Source organism: Nematostella vectensis, chromosome 11 (assembly GCF_932526225.1).
Source record: "Nematostella vectensis chromosome 11, jaNemVect1.1, whole genome shotgun sequence".
NCBI classification, from domain to species: Eukaryota; Metazoa; Cnidaria; class Anthozoa; order Actiniaria; family Edwardsiidae; genus Nematostella; species Nematostella vectensis.
The window spans coordinates 12,431,815-12,450,011 of record NC_064044.1 but is presented as its reverse complement, the minus strand read 5'-3'; the positions used below and the strand labels follow the sequence as shown (position 1 = coordinate 12,450,011).

At 48.7% G+C, this 18,197-nt stretch overlaps 1 protein-coding gene across 1 annotated transcript; it reads left to right on the top strand.

Annotated features, from left to right (window-relative positions):
- The first annotated feature begins 626 nt into the window (after positions 1–626).
- On the top strand, positions 627–18,152 carry LOC5514726 (D-erythrulose reductase). Its single transcript, XM_048734608.1, has 8 exons — positions 627–850; positions 2,817–2,914; positions 13,837–13,991; positions 14,470–14,512; positions 14,596–14,695; positions 15,527–15,591; positions 16,581–16,698; positions 17,947–18,152. Exons 1-8 carry the CDS (start codon positions 799–801, stop codon positions 18,048–18,050), a joined length of 735 nt encoding a protein of 244 aa, XP_048590565.1. The 5' UTR covers positions 627–798; the 3' UTR covers positions 18,051–18,152.
- Positions 18,153–18,197: the final 45 nt, after the last annotated feature.

The window sequence follows — 18,197 nt, the reverse complement described above, 5'->3', positions numbered from 1 at the left end:
CCTAATCGCGATAAATCTGTCCTAAGTTCAGCCTTAGACATGTGTCAACGTTATTTGGGATAGAGAAACCACACAAAGAACAAGACAAGGCTTTCTCTGCTTTTCTGAACGATGATGTCGATGTCTTTCTACGGAAAGTCTTTCATTTACCAAGCAATTTCGTTATTTTAGTTATTTTCCAAAGTTCTATCCAAAATGGCTAGGCTTTTACCAAATTTTTCCTTTTAAGCTGCAGATCACGCCAATCCGGAATATGTATGCGCTTGTGTTGCGTACACAGAAATCTAAACGCTCAAGTTCACATCGAACGCTGAAAGTCGAGGAGCGCTTGCCATCCATGAGATACCTTTCGTAATCTTTCTCAATTACCCTCTTACAAAGAATGCAGGTATACATTAGCAGAATTAAAACGAAGGAATGTGCACGTGGAAAGTAGCAGCATTAGGGGGCGATGTTGGAATGTTTGTTTTGCATGACGAAACCTGAACGTGTTTGCGCGCTGAATAAGAGAAAAGCCATTCATAGATGTCAAAATTAATCTATTCAAATTTATTACAATGGCGTTACGGAACACGATTATCGCCGGCGTTGCGTAGACGCTACGAGAGGATCTCGCCAGTCAGCGGCTACACGTAGGCTACTGGGACCAGGGTAGTATCCATGTCACGTTTTATTCGACCACGTGACAGGGTTAAGGGGTCATAAAAGTTGCGTTTTGTCGCGGAACAATTTTTTAAGAAGTAAACGGGCAAGGTATATCTCTTGTATTAAACCAGCACAATCACCGACCAGATCACGATGGAGATCAGTTTCAAGGGCAAAAGAGCTCTTGTAACAGGAGCTGGTAAAGGTAGGAATCGATTCTCGCTGTTTATAATTATAATAGACGCTCTTGAAGAGGTAGCATATTTTATCCTCTAGGCAGTCACCCAGACTATGCATTGAAAATCAGTGGTTATCAGCAATAGTGGTCCAGCATCTTATTTAGCCTGCTTTTCAGTTCTGACACTAGGAACGGCTGCGCGATGGATACTATACCTATTCAGTCAAACCTTTACTGTCTTTGCCGCCATCTTGGACGCGCAAAATAGTGGCCTTGGGCGAGCGCATAGGGCTTGGGGCGGGTAGACAAGTACGTAAGCAAAAAACAAATTTGATATGGAGCGCCAGAAAAGTAAACGAAGGGGGTATTCCCATCTTTTACGGTATGAAATAATACCCACGTCTTTTCCTTAGGGGGATGCTAGATTTTTTCCATCTTATCTTTTGCAACAAAATCTGTGCTGTATCTCTTAGTTAGAAATTGCTTTGACAACAATCAATGTGCTATCTTTCAGGGGTGACAAAAACGGTTGATCTAACTAAAAGTGCTATATTAACCCATTGACTCCTGGCTTTTTTTGGGCAGAATTTACAAAAAAACAGACTGAAAACAGATACCTCCCCCCCTATTCTGAGTTTTATACAGCCCGTCAAAGTCAAACACAGCTGCACCTAGTCAGCGGTATCCAAGCTTTCCAACAGTGCTTTGCGGTCCCCACTTTTAATCCCTCGTCGTTGTGCTGAAGCCAGCACAAGTTGATGGTTGCTTGTATTTTTCATCAAAAATACAGCTATGAGCATATTAGGAGAGTGTCTCAGGACATCATGAAGTCTTTTGGGGCATAATTGAGTGCTTTGCTTATGGATATTTGCAAGCAAAGGTGGATTCATGATGGTTTTTTCTTGTTTGGCTTTGCCCGGATGAGATAATAATTTTCTAATGAATCACCACAGCTCTCCTAAATGCTGTCTTTTCTGAAACCAAATTGATTCCAAAATTGTTTACACTGCTATTCTGGGTCTGTATGACCTGGAATTGATTTGTTTGGCTTCGGGGTGATAAGACTCATAAAAAACCATCTGACTTGGGGAGAGGAGTGTTGACTGGCCCTCCCGTCGTGAATTTTCCCCTGGATCTCCCAGGATGCTTTGCAATACGTAAAGATGTTTTTGTGGTTGTACAATTCTTCAAGGAATGGTAATTGTGTTTTGAGGCCAAGGAAATGTACCTGGAGGATCAGAATAAAGGTATTTATTTGTGTCTTGAGCTGTGTTTGCTGATCTCTCTCCCTTGTGTGGTATTTTGAGCGTTTTATTGAGAGGGGTGATTCTGCTTTTCTCTCCTTGTTCGATTTGAGATTTTTCAAAGAACCTGTGCTATTATTTGGCTTAAGAGTAGATGCCAACACCTTGGTTGGATGCATATCTGCAAGACCATTTATCCCTTAGACTGATGCCTGAGTATCTTCATCTTGTTGTGTTTATTTTGAATTTATGAATTTTTTTGGTTGTGGGTACTTCCCAAAGCCGGTACAGGCCGGTTGAGGGGTCAATGTGTTAAAGGGAGGATATAAAGGGTTTTCCACAATTGCTTGTTTTAGTACTCAGCTCACGGTATAAACCTATAAGGTAAAAAATATTAGTTGACAGCCCTTTTCAAATAACAGGATCGGCAGAGTGGTCCCAAAAGTGGACGTGGTGAAGACCCTCCAATAGGGGGCTTGCGCTAAAAGATCACATGTCTTTTTTTGGTGGCAAACGAGCACGCGTTCAGGCTTTTAGCAGCAAAATAACAGCAACAGAAAGCAACTTATTAAGCGCTTACGAATAAAGCCCTAATTTTTTGTTTAGAAATTGTTTATTTTAATTTGATATCTAATTTTTTCGTCGTTCTCTCGGGTGACAGGTGCAGCCATTTCTGTGTTTAGTTTCACTTGACCTACTGAAAAGGTCACGTTGCTTTCAAAACGATTTTTTCTACTAAATGACACTAGGTATCGGTCGTGGTGTCGCTAAAGCACTGGTGAGGTGTGGAGCGGAGGTGGTGGCAATATCAAGAACAAAGGCGGATCTGGACTCACTAAGAGATGAGGTGAGCCTACATCCCCATCTCTCTCTCCTCTATCCCTGGACTGGACTCTACTAAGAGATGAGTTAACCCTACATCCCCATCTCTCTCTCCTATATCCCTGGACTGGACTCACTAAGAGATGAGGTGGGCCTACATCCCCATCTCTCTCTCCTCTATCCCTGGACTGGACTCACTAAGAGATGAGGTGAGCCTACATCCCCATTTCTCTCTCCTCTATCCCTGGACTGGACTCACTAAGAGACGAGGTGAGCCTACATCCCCATCTCTCTCCTCTATCCCTGGACTGGACTCACTAAGAGATGAGGTGAGCCTACATCCCCATCTCTCTCTCCTCTATCCCTGGACTGGACTCACTAAGAGACGAGGTGAGCCTACATCCCCATCTCTCTCTCCTCTATCCCTGGACTGGACTCACTAAGAGATGAGGTGAGCCTACATCCCCATCTCTCTCTTCTCTATCCCTGGACTGGACTCACTAAGAGATGAGGTGAGCCTACATCCCCATCTCTCTCTCCTCTATCCCTGGACTGGACTCACTAAGGGATGAGGTGAGCCTACATCCCCATCTCTCTCTCCTGTATCCCTGGACTGGACTCTACTAAGAGATGAGGTGAGCCTACATCCCCATCTGTCTCTCCTCTATCCCTGGACTGGACTCACTAAGAGATGAGGTGAGCCTACATCCCCATCTGTCTCTCCTCTATCCCTGGACTGGACTCACTAAGAGATGGGGTGAGCCTACATCCCCATCTGTCTCTCCTCTATCCCTGGACTGGACTCACTAAGAGATGGGGTGAGCCTACATCCCCATCTCTCTATCCTCTATCCCTGGACTGGACTCACTAAGAGATGAGGTGAGCCTACATCCCCATCTCTCTCCTCTATCCCTGGACTGGACTCACTAAGAGATGAGGTGAGCCTACATCCCCATCTGTCTCTCCTCTATCCCTGGACTGGACTCACTAAGAGATGGGGTGAGCCTACATCCCCATCTCTCTCTCCTGTATCCCTGGACTGGACTCACTAAGGGATGAGGTGAGCCTACATCCCCATCTCTCTCTCCTGTATCCCTGGACTGGACTCACTAAGAGATGGGGTGAGCCTACATCCCCATCTCTCTCTCCTCTATCCCTGGACTGGACTCACTAAGGGATGAGGTGAGCCTACATCCCCATCTCTCTCTCCTCTATCCCTGGACTGGACTCACTAAGGGATGAGGTGAGCCTACATCCCCATCTCTCTCTCCTGTATCCCTGGACTGGACTCACTAAGAGATGGGGTGAGCCTACATCGCCATCTCTCTCTCCTCTATCCCTGTACTGGACTCACTAAGAGGTGGGGTGAGCCTACATCCCCATCTCTCTCCTCTATCCCTGGACTGGACTCACTAAGAGATGAGGTGAGCCTACATCCCCATCTGTCTCTCCTCTATCCCTGGACTGGACTCACTAAGAGATGGGGTGAGCCTACATCGCCATCTCTCTCTCCTCTATCCCTGGACTGGACTCACTAAGAGATGAGGTGAGCCTACATCCCCATCTCTCTCTCCTCTATCCCTGGACTGGACTCACTAAGAGATGAGGTGAGCCTACATCCCCATCTCTCTATCCTCTATCCCTGGACTGGACTCACTAAGAGATGAGGTGAGCCTACATCCCCATCTCTTTCTCCTCTATCCCTGGACTGGACTCTACTAAGAGATGAGGTGAGCCTACATCCCCATCTCTCTATCCTCTATCCCTGGACTGGACTCACTAAGAGATGAGGTGAGCCTACATCCCCATCTCTCTCTCCTCTATCCCTGGACTGGACTCACTAAGAGATGAGGTGAGCCTACATCCCCATCTCTCTCCTCTATCCCTGGACTGGACTCACTAAGAGATGAGGTGAGCCTACATCCCCATCTCTCTCTCCTCTATCCCTGGACTGGACTCACTAAGAGATGAGGTGAGCCTACATCCCCATCTCTCTCTCCTCTATCCCTGGACTGGACTCACTAAGAGGTGGGGTGAGCCTACATCCCCATCTCTCTCCTATATCCCTGGACTGGACTCACTAAGAGATGAGGTGGGCCTACATCCCCATCTCTCTCTCCTCTATCCCTGGACTGGACTCACTAAGAGATGAGGTGAGCCTACATGCCCATCTCTCTCTCCTCTATCCCTGGACTGGACTCACTAAGAGATGAGGTGAGCCTACATCCCCATCTCTCTCTCCTCTATCCCTGGACTGGACTCACTAAGAGATGAGGTGAGCTAACATCCCCATCTCTCTCTCCTCTATCCCTGGACTGGACTCACTAAGAGATGAGGTGAGCCTACATCCCCATCTCTCTCTCTCTCCTCTATCCCTCGACTGGACTCACTAAGAGATGAGGTGAGCCTACATCCCCATCTCTCTCTCCTCTATCCCTGGACTGGACTCACTAAGAGATGAGAAAAGACTACATCCCCATCTCTCTCTGCTCTATCCCTGGACTGGACTAACTAAGAGACGAGGTGAGCCTACATCCCCATTTCTCTCTCCTCTATCCCTGGACTGGACTCACTAAGAGATGAAGTGAGCCTACATCCCCATCTCTCTCTCCTCTATCCCTGGACTGGACTCACTAAGAGATGAGGTGAGCCTACATCCCCATCTCTCTCTCTCTCCTCTATCCCTCGACTGGACTCACTAAGAGATGAGGTGAGCCTACATCCCCATCTCTCTCTCCTCTATCCTTGGACTGGACTCACTAAGAGATGAGAAAAGACTACATCCCCATCTCTCTCTGCTCTATCCCTGGACTGGACTCACTAAGAGACGAGGTGAGCCTACATCCCCATTTCTCTCTCCTCTATCCCTGGACTGGACTCACTAAGAGATGAAGTGAGCCTACATCCCCATCTCTCTCTCCTCTATCCCTGGACTGGACTCACTAAGAGGTGAGGTGAGCCTACATCCCCATCTCTCTCTCCTCTATCCCTGGACTGGACTCACTAAGAGATGAAGTGAGCCTACATCCCCATCTCTCTCTCCTCTATCCCTGGACTGGACTCACTAACAGACGAGGTGAGCCTACATCCCCATTTCTCTCTCCTCTATCCCTGGACTGGACTCACTAAGAGATGAGGTGAGCCTACATCCCCATTTCTCTCTCCTCTATCCCTGGACTGGACTCACTAAGAGATGAAGTGAGCCTACATCCCCATCTCTCTCTCCTATATCCCTGGACTGGACTCACTAAGAGACGAGGTGAGCCTACATCCCCATCTCTCTCTTCTCTATCCCTGGACTGGACTCACTAAGAGATGAGGTGAGCCTACATCCCCATCTCTCTCTCCTCTATCCCTGGACTGGACTCACTAAGGGATGAGGTGAGCCTACATCCCCATCTCTCTCTCCTGTATCCCTGGACTGGACTCTACTAAGAGATGAGGTGAGCCTACATCCCCATCTGTCTCTCCTCTATCCCTGGACTGGACTCACTAAGAGATGAGGTGAGCCTACATCCCCATCTGTCTCTCCTCTATCCCTGGACTGGACTCACTAAGAGATGGGGTGAGCCTACATCCCCATCTGTCTCTCCTCTATCCCTGGACTGGACTCACTAAGAGATGGGGTGAGCCTACATCCCCATCTCTCTATCCTCTATCCCTGGACTGGACTCACTAAGAGATGAGGTGAGCCTACATCCCCATCTCTCTCCTCTATCCCTGGACTGGACTCACTAAGAGATGAGGTGAGCCTACATCCCCATCTGTCTCTCCTCTATCCCTGGACTGGACTCACTAAGAGATGGGGTGAGCCTACATCCCCATCTCTCTCTCCTGTATCCCTGGACTGGACTCACTAAGGGATGAGGTGAGCCTACTTCCCCATCTCTCTCTCCTGTATCCCTGGACTGGACTCACTAAGAGATGGGGTGAGCCTACATCCCCATCTCTCTCTCCTCTATCCCTGGACTGGACTCACTAAGGGATGAGGTGAGCCTACATCCCCATCTCTCTCTCCTCTATCCCTGGACTGGACTCACTAAGGGATGAGGTGAGCCTACATCCCCATCTCTCTCTCCTGTATCCCTGGACTGGACTCACTAAGAGATGGGGTGAGCCTACATCGCCATCTCTCTCTCCTCTATCCCTGTACTGGACTCACTAAGAGGTGGGGTGAGCCTACATCCCCATCTCTCTCCTCTATCCCTGGACTGGACTCACTAAGAGATGAGGTGAGCCTACATCCCCATCTGTCTCTCCTCTATCCCTGGACTGGACTCACTAAGAGATGGGGTGAGCCTACATCGCCATCTCTCTCTCCTCTATCCCTGGACTGGACTCACTAAGAGATGAGGTGAGCCTACATCCCCATCTCTCTCTCCTCTATCCCTGGACTGGACTCACTAAGAGATGAGGTGAGCCTACATCCCCATCTCTCTATCCTCTATCCCTGGACTGGACTCACTAAGAGATGAGGTGAGCCTACATCCCCATCTCTTTCTCCTCTATCCCTGGACTGGACTCTACTAAGAGATGAGGTGAGCCTACATCCCCATCTCTCTATCCTCTATCCCTGGACTGGACTCACTAAGAGATGAGGTGAGCCTACATCCCCATCTCTCTCTCCTCTATCCCTGGACTGGACTCACTAAGAGATGAGGTGAGCCTACATCCCCATCTCTCTCCTCTATCCCTGGACTGGACTCACTAAGAGATGAGGTGAGCCTACATCCCCATCTCTCTCTCCTCTATCCCTGGACTGGACTCACTAAGAGATGAGGTGAGCCTACATCCCCATCTCTCTCTCCTCTATCCCTGGACTGGACTCACTAAGAGGTGGGGTGAGCCTACATCCCCATCTCTCTCCTATATCCCTGGACTGGACTCACTAAGAGATGAGGTGGGCCTACATCCCCATCTCTCTCTCCTCTATCCCTGGACTGGACTCACTAAGAGATGAGGTGAGCCTACATGCCCATCTCTCTCTCCTCTATCCCTGGACTGGACTCACTAAGAGATGAGGTGAGCCTACATCCCCATCTCTCTCTCCTCTATCCCTGGACTGGACTCACTAAGAGATGAGGTGAGCTAACATCCCCATCTCTCTCTCCTCTATCCCTGGACTGGACTCACTAAGAGATGAGGTGAGCCTACATCCCCATCTCTCTCTCTCTCCTCTATCCCTCGACTGGACTCACTAAGAGATGAGGTGAGCCTACATCCCCATCTCTCTCTCCTCTATCCCTGGACTGGACTCACTAAGAGATGAGAAAAGACTACATCCCCATCTCTCTCTGCTCTATCCCTGGACTGGACTAACTAAGAGACGAGGTGAGCCTACATCCCCATTTCTCTCTCCTCTATCCCTGGACTGGACTCACTAAGAGATGAAGTGAGCCTACATCCCCATCTCTCTCTCCTCTATCCCTGGACTGGACTCACTAAGAGATGAGGTGAGCCTACATCCCCATCTCTCTCTCTCTCCTCTATCCCTCGACTGGACTCACTAAGAGATGAGGTGAGCCTACATCCCCATCTCTCTCTCCTCTATCCTTGGACTGGACTCACTAAGAGATGAGAAAAGACTACATCCCCATCTCTCTCTGCTCTATCCCTGGACTGGACTCACTAAGAGACGAGGTGAGCCTACATCCCCATTTCTCTCTCCTCTATCCCTGGACTGGACTCACTAAGAGATGAAGTGAGCCTACATCCCCATCTCTCTCTCCTCTATCCCTGGACTGGACTCACTAAGAGGTGAGGTGAGCCTACATCCCCATCTCTCTCTCCTCTATCCCTGGACTGGACTCACTAAGAGATGAAGTGAGCCTACATCCCCATCTCTCTCTCCTCTATCCCTGGACTGGACTCACTAACAGACGAGGTGAGCCTACATCCCCATTTCTCTCTCCTCTATCCCTGGACTGGACTCACTAAGAGATGAGGTGAGCCTACATCCCCATTTCTCTCTCCTCTATCCCTGGACTGGACTCACTAAGAGATGAAGTGAGCCTACATCCCCATCTCTCTCTCCTATATCCCTGGACTGGACTCACTAAGAGACGAGGTGAGCCTACATCCCCATTTCTCTCTCCTCTATCCCTGGACTGGACTCACTAAGAGATGAAGTGAGCCTACATCCTCATCTCTCTCTCTTCTATCCCTGGACTGGACTCACTAAGAGACGAGGTGAGCCTACATCCCCATTTCTCTCTCCTCTATCCCTGGACTGGACTCACTAAGAGATGAAGTGAGCCTACATCCCCATCTCTCTCTCCTCTATCCCTGGACTGGACTCACTAAGAGGTGAGGTGAGCCTACATCCCCATCTCTCTCTCCTCTATCCCTGGACTGGACTCACTAAGAGATGAAGTGAGCCTACATCCCCATCTCTCTCTCCTCTATCCCTGGACTGGACTCACTAACAGACGAGGTGAGCCTACATCCCCATCTCTCTCTCCTCTATCCCTGGACTGGACTCACTAAGAGATGAGGTGAGCCTACATCCCCATTTCTCTCTCCTCTATCCCTGGACTGGACTCACTAAGAGATGAAGTGAGCCTACATCCCCATCTCTCTCTCCTATATCCCTGGACTGGACTCACTAAGAGACGAGGTGAGCATACATCCCCATTTCTCTCTCCTCTATCCCTGGACTGGACTCACTAAGAGATGAAGTGAGCCTACATCCTCATCTCTCTCTCTTCTATCCCTGGACTGGACTCACTAAGAGACGAGGTGAGCCTACATCCCCATTTCTCTCTCCTCTATCCCTGGACTGGACTCACTAAGAGATGAAGTGAGCCTACATCCCCATCTCTCTCTCCTCTATCCCTGGACTGGACTCACTAAGAGGTGAGGTGAGCCTACATCCCCATCTCTCTCTCCTCTATCCCTGGACTGGACTCACTAAGAGATGAAGTGAGCCTACATCCCCATCTCTCTCTCCTCTATCCCTGGACTGGACTCACTAACAGACGAGGTGAGCCTACATCCCCATTTCTCTCTCCTCTATCCCTGGACTGGACTCACTAAGAGATGAGGTGAGCCTACATCCCCATTTCTCTCTCCTCTATCCCTGGACTGGACTCACTAAGAGATGAAGTGAGCCTACATCCCCATCTCTCTCTCCTATATCCCTGGACTGGACTCACTAAGAGACGAGGTGAGCCTACATCCCCATTTCTCTCTCCTCTATCCCTGGACTGGACTCACTAAGAGATGAGGTGGGCCTACATCCCCATCTCTCTCTCCTATATCCCTGGACTGGACTCACTAAGAGACGAGGTGAGCCTACATCCCCATTTCTCTCTCCTCTATCCCTGGACTGGACTCACTAAGAGATGAGGTGGGCCTACATCCCCATTTCTCTCTCCTCTATCCCTGGACTGGACTCACTAAGAGGTGAGGTGAGCCTACATCCCCATCTCTTTCTCCTCTATCCCTGGACTGGACTCACTAAGAGATGAGGTGAGCCTACATCCCCATCTCTCTCTCCTCTATCCATGGACTGGACTCACTAAGAGGTGAGGTGAGCCTACATCCCCATCTCTTTCTCCTCTATCCCTGGACTGGACTCACTAAGAGATGAGGTGAGCCTACATCCCCATCTCTCTCTCCTCTATCCATGGACTGGACTCTACTAAGAGATGAGTTAACCCTACATCCCCATCTCTCTCTCCTATATCACTGGACTGGACTCACTAAGAGATGAGGTGAGCCTACATCCCCATCTCTCTCTCCTATATCCCTGGACTGGACTCACTAAGAGATGAGGTGAGCCTACATGCCCATCTCTCTCTCCTCTATCCCTGGACTGGACTCACTAAGAGATGAGGTGAGCCTACATCCCCATCTCTCTCTCCTTTATCCCTGGACTGGACTCTACTAAGAGATGAGTTAACCCTACATCCCCATCTCTCTCTCCTCTATCCTTGGACTGGACTCACTAAGAGATGAGAAAAGACTACATCCCCATCTCTCTCTGCTCTATCCCTGGACTGGACTCACTAAGAGACGAGGTGAGCCTACATCCCCATTTCTCTCTCCTCTATCCCTGGACTGGACTCACTAAGAGATGAAGTGAGCCTACATCCCCATCTCTCTCTCCTCTATCCCTTGACTGGACTCACTAAGAGGTGAGGTGAGCCTACATCCCCATCTCTCTCTCCTCTATCCCTGGACTGGACTCACTAAGAGATGAAGTGAGCCTACATCCCCATCTCTCTCTCCTCTATCCCTGGACTGGACTCACTAACAGACGAGGTGAGCCTACATCCCCATTTCTCTCTCCTCTATCCCTGGACTGGACTCACTAAGAGATGAGGTGAGCCTACATCCCCATTTCTCTCTCCTCTATCCCTGGACTGGACTCACTAAGAGATGAAGTGAGCCTACATCCCCATCTCTCTCTCCTATATCCCTGGACTGGACTCACTAAGAGACGAGGTGAGCCTACATCCCCATTTCTCTCTCCTCTATCCCTGGACTGGACTCACTAAGAGATGAAGTGAGCCTACATCCTCATCTCTCTCTCTTCTATCCCTGGACTGGACTCACTAAGAGACGAGGTGAGCCTACATCCCCATTTCTCTCTCCTCTATCCCTGGACTGGACTCACTAAGAGATGAAGTGAGCCTACATCCCCATCTCTCTCTCCTCTATCCCTGGACTGGACTCACTAAGAGGTGAGGTGAGCCTACATCCCCATTTCTCTCTCCTCTATCCCTGGACTGGACTCACTAAGAGATGAAGTGAGCCTACATCCCCATTTCTCTCTCCTCTATCCCTGGACTGGACTCACTAACAGATGAGGTGAGCCTACATCCCCATCTCTCTCTCCTCTATCCCTGGACTGGACTCACTAAGAGATGAGGTGAGCCTACATCCCCATTTCTCTCTCCTCTATCCCTGGACTGGACTCACTAAGAGATGAAGTGAGCCTACATCCCCATCTCTCTCTCCTATATCCCTGGACTGGACTCACTAAGAGACGAGGTGAGCCTACATCCCCATTTCTCTCTCCTCTATCCCTGGACTGGACTCACTAAGAGATGAAGTGAGCCTACATCCTCATCTCTCTCTCTTCTATCCCTGGACTGGACTCACTAAGAGACGAGGTGAGCCTACATCCCCATTTCTCTCTCCTCTATCCCTGGACTGGACTCACTAAGAGATGAAGTGAGCCTACATCCCCATCTCTTTCTCCTCTATCCCTGGACTGGACTCACTAAGAGGTGAGGTGAGCCTACATCCCCATCTCTCTCTCCTCTATCCCTGGACTGGACTCACTAAGAGATGAAGTGAGCCTACATCCCCATCTCTCTCTCCTCTATCCCTGGACTGGACTCACTAACAGACGAGGTGAGCCTACATCCCCATTTCTCTCTCCTCTATCCCTGGACTGGACTCACTAAGAGATGAGGTGAGCCTACATCCCCATTTCTCTCTCCTCTATCCCTGGACTGGACTCACTAAGAGATGAAGTGAGCCTACATCCCCATCTCTCTCTCCTATATCCCTGGACTGGACTCACTAAGAGACGAGGTGAGCCTACATCCCCATTTCTCTCTCCTCTATCCCTGGACTGGACTCACTAAGAGATGAGGTGGGCCTACATCCCCATCTCTCTCTCCTATATCCCTGGACTGGACTCACTAAGAGACGAGGTGAGCCTACATCCCCATTTCTCTCTCCTCTATCCCTGGACTGGACTCACTAAGAGATGAGGTGGGCCTACATCCCCATTTCTCTCTCCTCTATCCCTGGACTGGACTCACTAAGAGGTGAGGTGAGCCTACATCCCCATCTCTTTCTCCTCTATCCCTGGACTGGACTCACTAAGAGATGAGGTGAGCCTACATCCCCATCTCTCTCTCCTCTATCCATGGACTGGACTCACTAAGAGGTGAGGTGAGCCTACATCCCCATCTCTTTCTCCTCTATCCCTGGACTGGACTCACTAAGAGATGAGGTGAGCCTACATCCCCATCTCTCTCTCCTCTATCCATGGACTGGACTCTACTAAGAGATGAGTTAACCCTACATCCCCATCTCTCTCTCCTATATCACTGGACTGGACTCACTAAGAGATGAGGTGAGCCTACATCCCCATCTCTCTCTCCTATATCCCTGGACTGGACTCACTAAGAGATGAGGTGAGCCTACATGCCCATCTCTCTCTCCTCTATCCCTGGACTGGACTCACTAAGAGATGAGGTGAGCCTACATCCCCATCTCTCTCTCCTTTATCCCTGGACTGGACTCTACTAAGAGATGAGTTAACCCTACATCCCCATCTCTCTCTCCTCTATCCCTGGACTGGACTCACTAAGAGATGAGGTGAGCCTACATCCCCATCTCTCTCTCCTGTATCCCTGGACTGGACTCACTAAGAGATGAGGTGAGCCTACATCCCCATCTCTCTCTCTCTCCTCTATCCCTAACCCTCTCTTGAGGGCCAAAGCAGAAGCAGGGTGTGGTTTACTAGGGAGATGAGTGCCCCCCTCACAATACTTTCAAAAGCTATAGTTTTGTAACTGTTTATCGACTTTTATGTTTGTGTTTATGTTTATGTTTATGTTTATGTTTATGTTTGTTTTTATGTTTGTGCAACTGTCGTAAACAAGTTTACCACACACGCGCTAAAAATGTGTTTTCAAATAAACACATATACGAGGGATTGCAACTCGTGGATCCTGTGCTTCCAGTATTTGCTTTCTATACAAGAGCGCATGTCCCAAACCAAAATGTTGGATCAGTAGAAAAGTGAAGGGAGGGGCGGGCGATTTTTTTACCTGCTTCAACTTTTTTTTCGCTCAGGGTTCAGGACCCCCCTTTTTAGTGCCACAAAGCTTTGAAGGGGGGTGCAGTAGTGTACGATTGGCCTGCATATTTTTTTTTTTTACCCCTTCCCCCCCCCTTACTTTTCCACTTGGTCATCCCTAGGTGCCGTCAATTCAGGCCGTGTGCGACGATGTTGCTGACATTGAGAAAATGCAGAAACTGATCGAGAGCCAGGAGACTTTTGATCTTCTTGTCAACAATGCGGGTTTTGCCATCTTCGAGAGTTTTCTTGAAATAAAACCTGAGAGTTTTGACAGGTAAATTTTATTAGTCAAAATTACAAATTACAAAGTAACAGCCGAATTCGTAGTAGCCACGCCTTCAAAATGTTCCCATCATTTTGGGTATTATAGCTAGTAGTCAATTAAACCAATTTAAAAAATTAGTGCTTTTTGGTACAAATGACAGAATATATTTAAATAGTTATCAGCTTAACCTATCTAAAGTGGTAGATTTCACCTATTATTTTGGTTACATTACTTTGGTTACATTATACCTTTTAGTAAATGTCGACTGATTTTCAATTGGGCAACTTTAACAGCCAATATTATTTTAGCTTCTGTCATTCAAAAACATTGAAGCGTTTTCATTGGCTAGCACTGAAATGGTTTCCAATCACACCAGTAACTCCCCATGAGATACTTCTGTTGGTGAAGTGGTTAAGCAGTTGAAATATTTTTACGAGATTTCGCAGAATGTTGAAACTGGCAGTAGTAATATTTGATTCGTTTTCAGAATGCACGAAACTAACGTAAGAGCGCCTCTATTTATTGCTCAGGTATGTGACTCGCCACATTTTGTGAAAGTATTGATCGCAGAATCAGATCTTGTGGAATCACGGTCGTTGTGTTTTGCTAAAAGGCGGTAGCCAAGAAGATGGTCGCTAAGGGAGAAGGCGGTGCGATCGTCAACGTCAGCAGCGTATTCACAGAGCTTCATCTTCCAAATTCTATCTCACTTGGTAAGTACAGTAATGCCGCATTGTCACCAGTTTACTTCCGAAGGTCTGACGGAAACCTCAACCGTTATAAGACAAAAGAATCCATTAGAATCCAAGATATTTAACAGGCCATCCGCTCTAAATTATCATTCGGCGAACACTCTTCATATAATGGACCTTTATTCAGCAGTCACCCTACATATAACGGGCCTCCATTCCACAAACCCCTTCATATAACTGACCTTCACTCAGTGTACACCACCTATGGATACTTTAAAAGTCCAAATTCTTATTTCAGGTGCATCGCCTTTTTAACGCATAAATTTTTCACACGTTTTTCATGTAGTGCCCACCCTCTATATAACGGACCTCCTCCATTTAGCGGACACCCTCTATAAAACGGACCTTAATCAATGTACACCCTCTACATAATGGAATCACGGGTGGCCCAGTGTGTTATAGCGTCAGCGTATGGGGCCTCTCACCTCTGCTGAAACGGGTTCGATTCCCGGTCGAGACATGGGTAGTATCTTTCTGTTTCTCGGCCCTGAATTTGACTTGTTGAACATATGTGAGCTTACTAGAAGCTTGTGTTCCTCAGTTACAAGATGGGACACTCATTAGGATTTTAAATGTAAAGCCTCTAGAACATGGTTGGTATAAGCGCTATATAAATGCACATATTATATTATATATTATAATTATTATGCTATAATGGATCTCCATGTAGTGTACACCCTCAATTTGCTTTTCTAAGAATGGCATACCAAGAATAGTCTGTATTTTGGGATATTCAGTGGCTTATGTGTTTAATTTTGTATTATTTTTTTGTGCGGCTGTTTAATATTTCAGTAAGTAATAAAGCTGCAATGGACAGGATGACGAAAGGCATGGCAATGGAGCTTGGACATTACAAGGTACATGTACTTACTTGCCTACACAGGTAGGGTGGGACAGTTTATTTTGTACACGCAGAGAAACAGTCGCCCGGCGAAATGTGCTATTTGAGCGCTTATAAACAACAGGTACTAAAACAGTACAAGGTACATGTACTTACTTGCCTACACAGGTAGGGTGGGACAGTTTATTTTGTACACGCAGAGAAGCATTCGCCCTGCGAAATGTGCTATTTCAGCACTTATAAACAACGGTACTAAAACAGTACAAGGTACATGTACTTACTTTCTTACACAGGTAGGGTGAGACAGTTTATTTCGTACACACAGAGAAACAGTCGCCCGGCGAAATGTGCTATTTGAGCTCTTATAAACAACAGGTACTAAAAATCATGTGACTTTTGGGTGCCAAACTCGCGCGCTCTCCGGCTTTTGGCGCCAAAAAACGACAACAAAAAGCAACTTATTTAGCGTCTATTTATTTATTATTGAATTTCCACCAGTTATACTGGTGCAGTAAGCAGAACAGAGCTAGGCTCCAAATCAAGTATCCCCTTGAGTGTATTGTTAGTAAGCACTGTCACAGGGGGTGGTCACTGCCAGAGGATTTATTGCGTCCCCAGTGGCTCTCTTACGTCCCTTCGATTCAGGTTAGTGCAGTGCATGCAGCTTGAAGAGACTGGACCTCCGGTTTATTGTTCTTATCCTAGAAGACGGGAAACACGGGATACAAATTCGAATCAAGGCAGGAATCCCCAGTTTGAGCCAGAATTCGAAACTGGCCACAGCGGTTAGGGCCAACGCCCTAACACACTAGGCCACCCATGCATCCAAGAATAAGTGAATAGTTGTCTATGTTAGGAAGAGCTTATTTTTCATATATGTTTTTGTCGTTCTCTGGCGTGCCGCCACAGCCAGTTCTGTGTTTATTTTTGCGTGGGGAATGGGAAGAGCTTGTATTTTTGCGTGGGGAATGGGACGAATCTTTTTTCTGACCATGTCTTTTTTAGATCCGAGTGAATACAGTTAACCCAACTGTCGTATGGACTGATGCGGCGAAAAAAGCCTTTGGAACTAGGGAAGGGTGCAAGATGTTTGAGGAAAAGTGTCCTTTGGGACGTATTGCAGGTACAAATGGGGAATACGTATTGCGGTTGCAAATGGGGACACTATTGTATAATGATAAACAACAGCAAACAACAACAACCAAAAAAAAACACAGCAGCAACAGCAACGAAGAAACAACAAGAAACAGTAACAAAAATTAAAAAACAACATCAAGAACAAGAGCAACAAGAAACAACAACAACAACTAAGGATGGACAGTGTCCCCTGGCCCCCTGATGGGCAGTGTCCCCTGGCCCCCTGATGGGCAGTGTCCCCTGGCCCCCTGATGGGCAGTGTCTCCTGGCCCCCTGATGGGCTGTGTCCCCTGGCCCCCTGATGGGCTGTGTCCCCTGGCCCCCTGATGGGCTGTGTCCCCTGGCCCCTTGATGGGCAGGGCCCCCTGATGGGCAGTGTCCCCTGGCCCCTTGATGGGCAGGGCCCCCTGATAGGCAGGGCCCCCTGATGGGCAGTGTCCCCTGCCCCCCTGATGGGCAGTGTCCCCTGGCCCCCTGATGGGCTGTGTCCCCTGGCCCCTTGATGGGCAGGGCCCCCTGATGGGCAGTGTCCCCTGGCCCCCTGATGGGCTGTGTCCCCTGGCCCCTTGATGGGCTGTGTCCCCTGGCCCCCTGATGGGCTGTGTCCCCTGGCCCCCTGATGGGCTGTGTCCCCTGGCCCCTTGATGGGCAGGGCCCCCTGATGGGCAGTGTCCCCTGGCCCCCTGATGGAGTGTCTCCTGGCCCCCTGATGGGCAGTGTCCCCTGCCCCCCTGATGGGCTGTGTCCCCTGGCCCCCTGATGGGCTGTGTCCCCTGGCCCCCTGATGGGCTATGTCCCCTGCCCCCCTGATGGGCTGTGTCCCCTGGCCCCCTGATGGGCTGTGCCCCCTGGCCCCTTGATGGGCAGGGCCCCCTGATGGGCAGTGTCCCCTGGCCCCTTGATGGGCAGGGCCCCCTGATGGGCAGTGTCTCCTGGCCCCCTGATGGAGTGTCTCCTGGCCCCCTGATGGGCAGTGTCCCCTGCCCCCCTGATGGGCAGTGTCCCCTGCCCCCCTGATGGGCTGTGTCCCCTGGCCCCCTGATGGGCTGTGTCCCCTGGCCCCCTGATGGGTAGTGTTCCCTGGCCCCTTGATGGGCAGGGCCCCCTGATGGGCAGTGTCTTAATGAAAATTCTGAAGTACTGGCGAGCACACAAGCAATATATTTTCCACTACAAACAAGTTACGGCCTTGCGAAAAAATGTTATTTACGAGAATTTTTTTTTCTTTTAACAGAAGTAGAAGATTGTGAAAACGCAATCTTGTTTTTGCTGAGCGACAAGGCTGCCATGGTGACAGGAACTCATTTTAAGATTGACGGCGGGGGTTTCTTGTCATGATCATGTAATGACGTCACATGAATGGTAATGGTCTCATAATTATGTAGTAACAAAATCTGATCAAAGTAGAATGTTTGCATTAAAAGTTTATTTTTCTTTAAACTTTTCTATTGTCTCCCTTTCATGAGGGGGTGGGAGGGGGGGGGG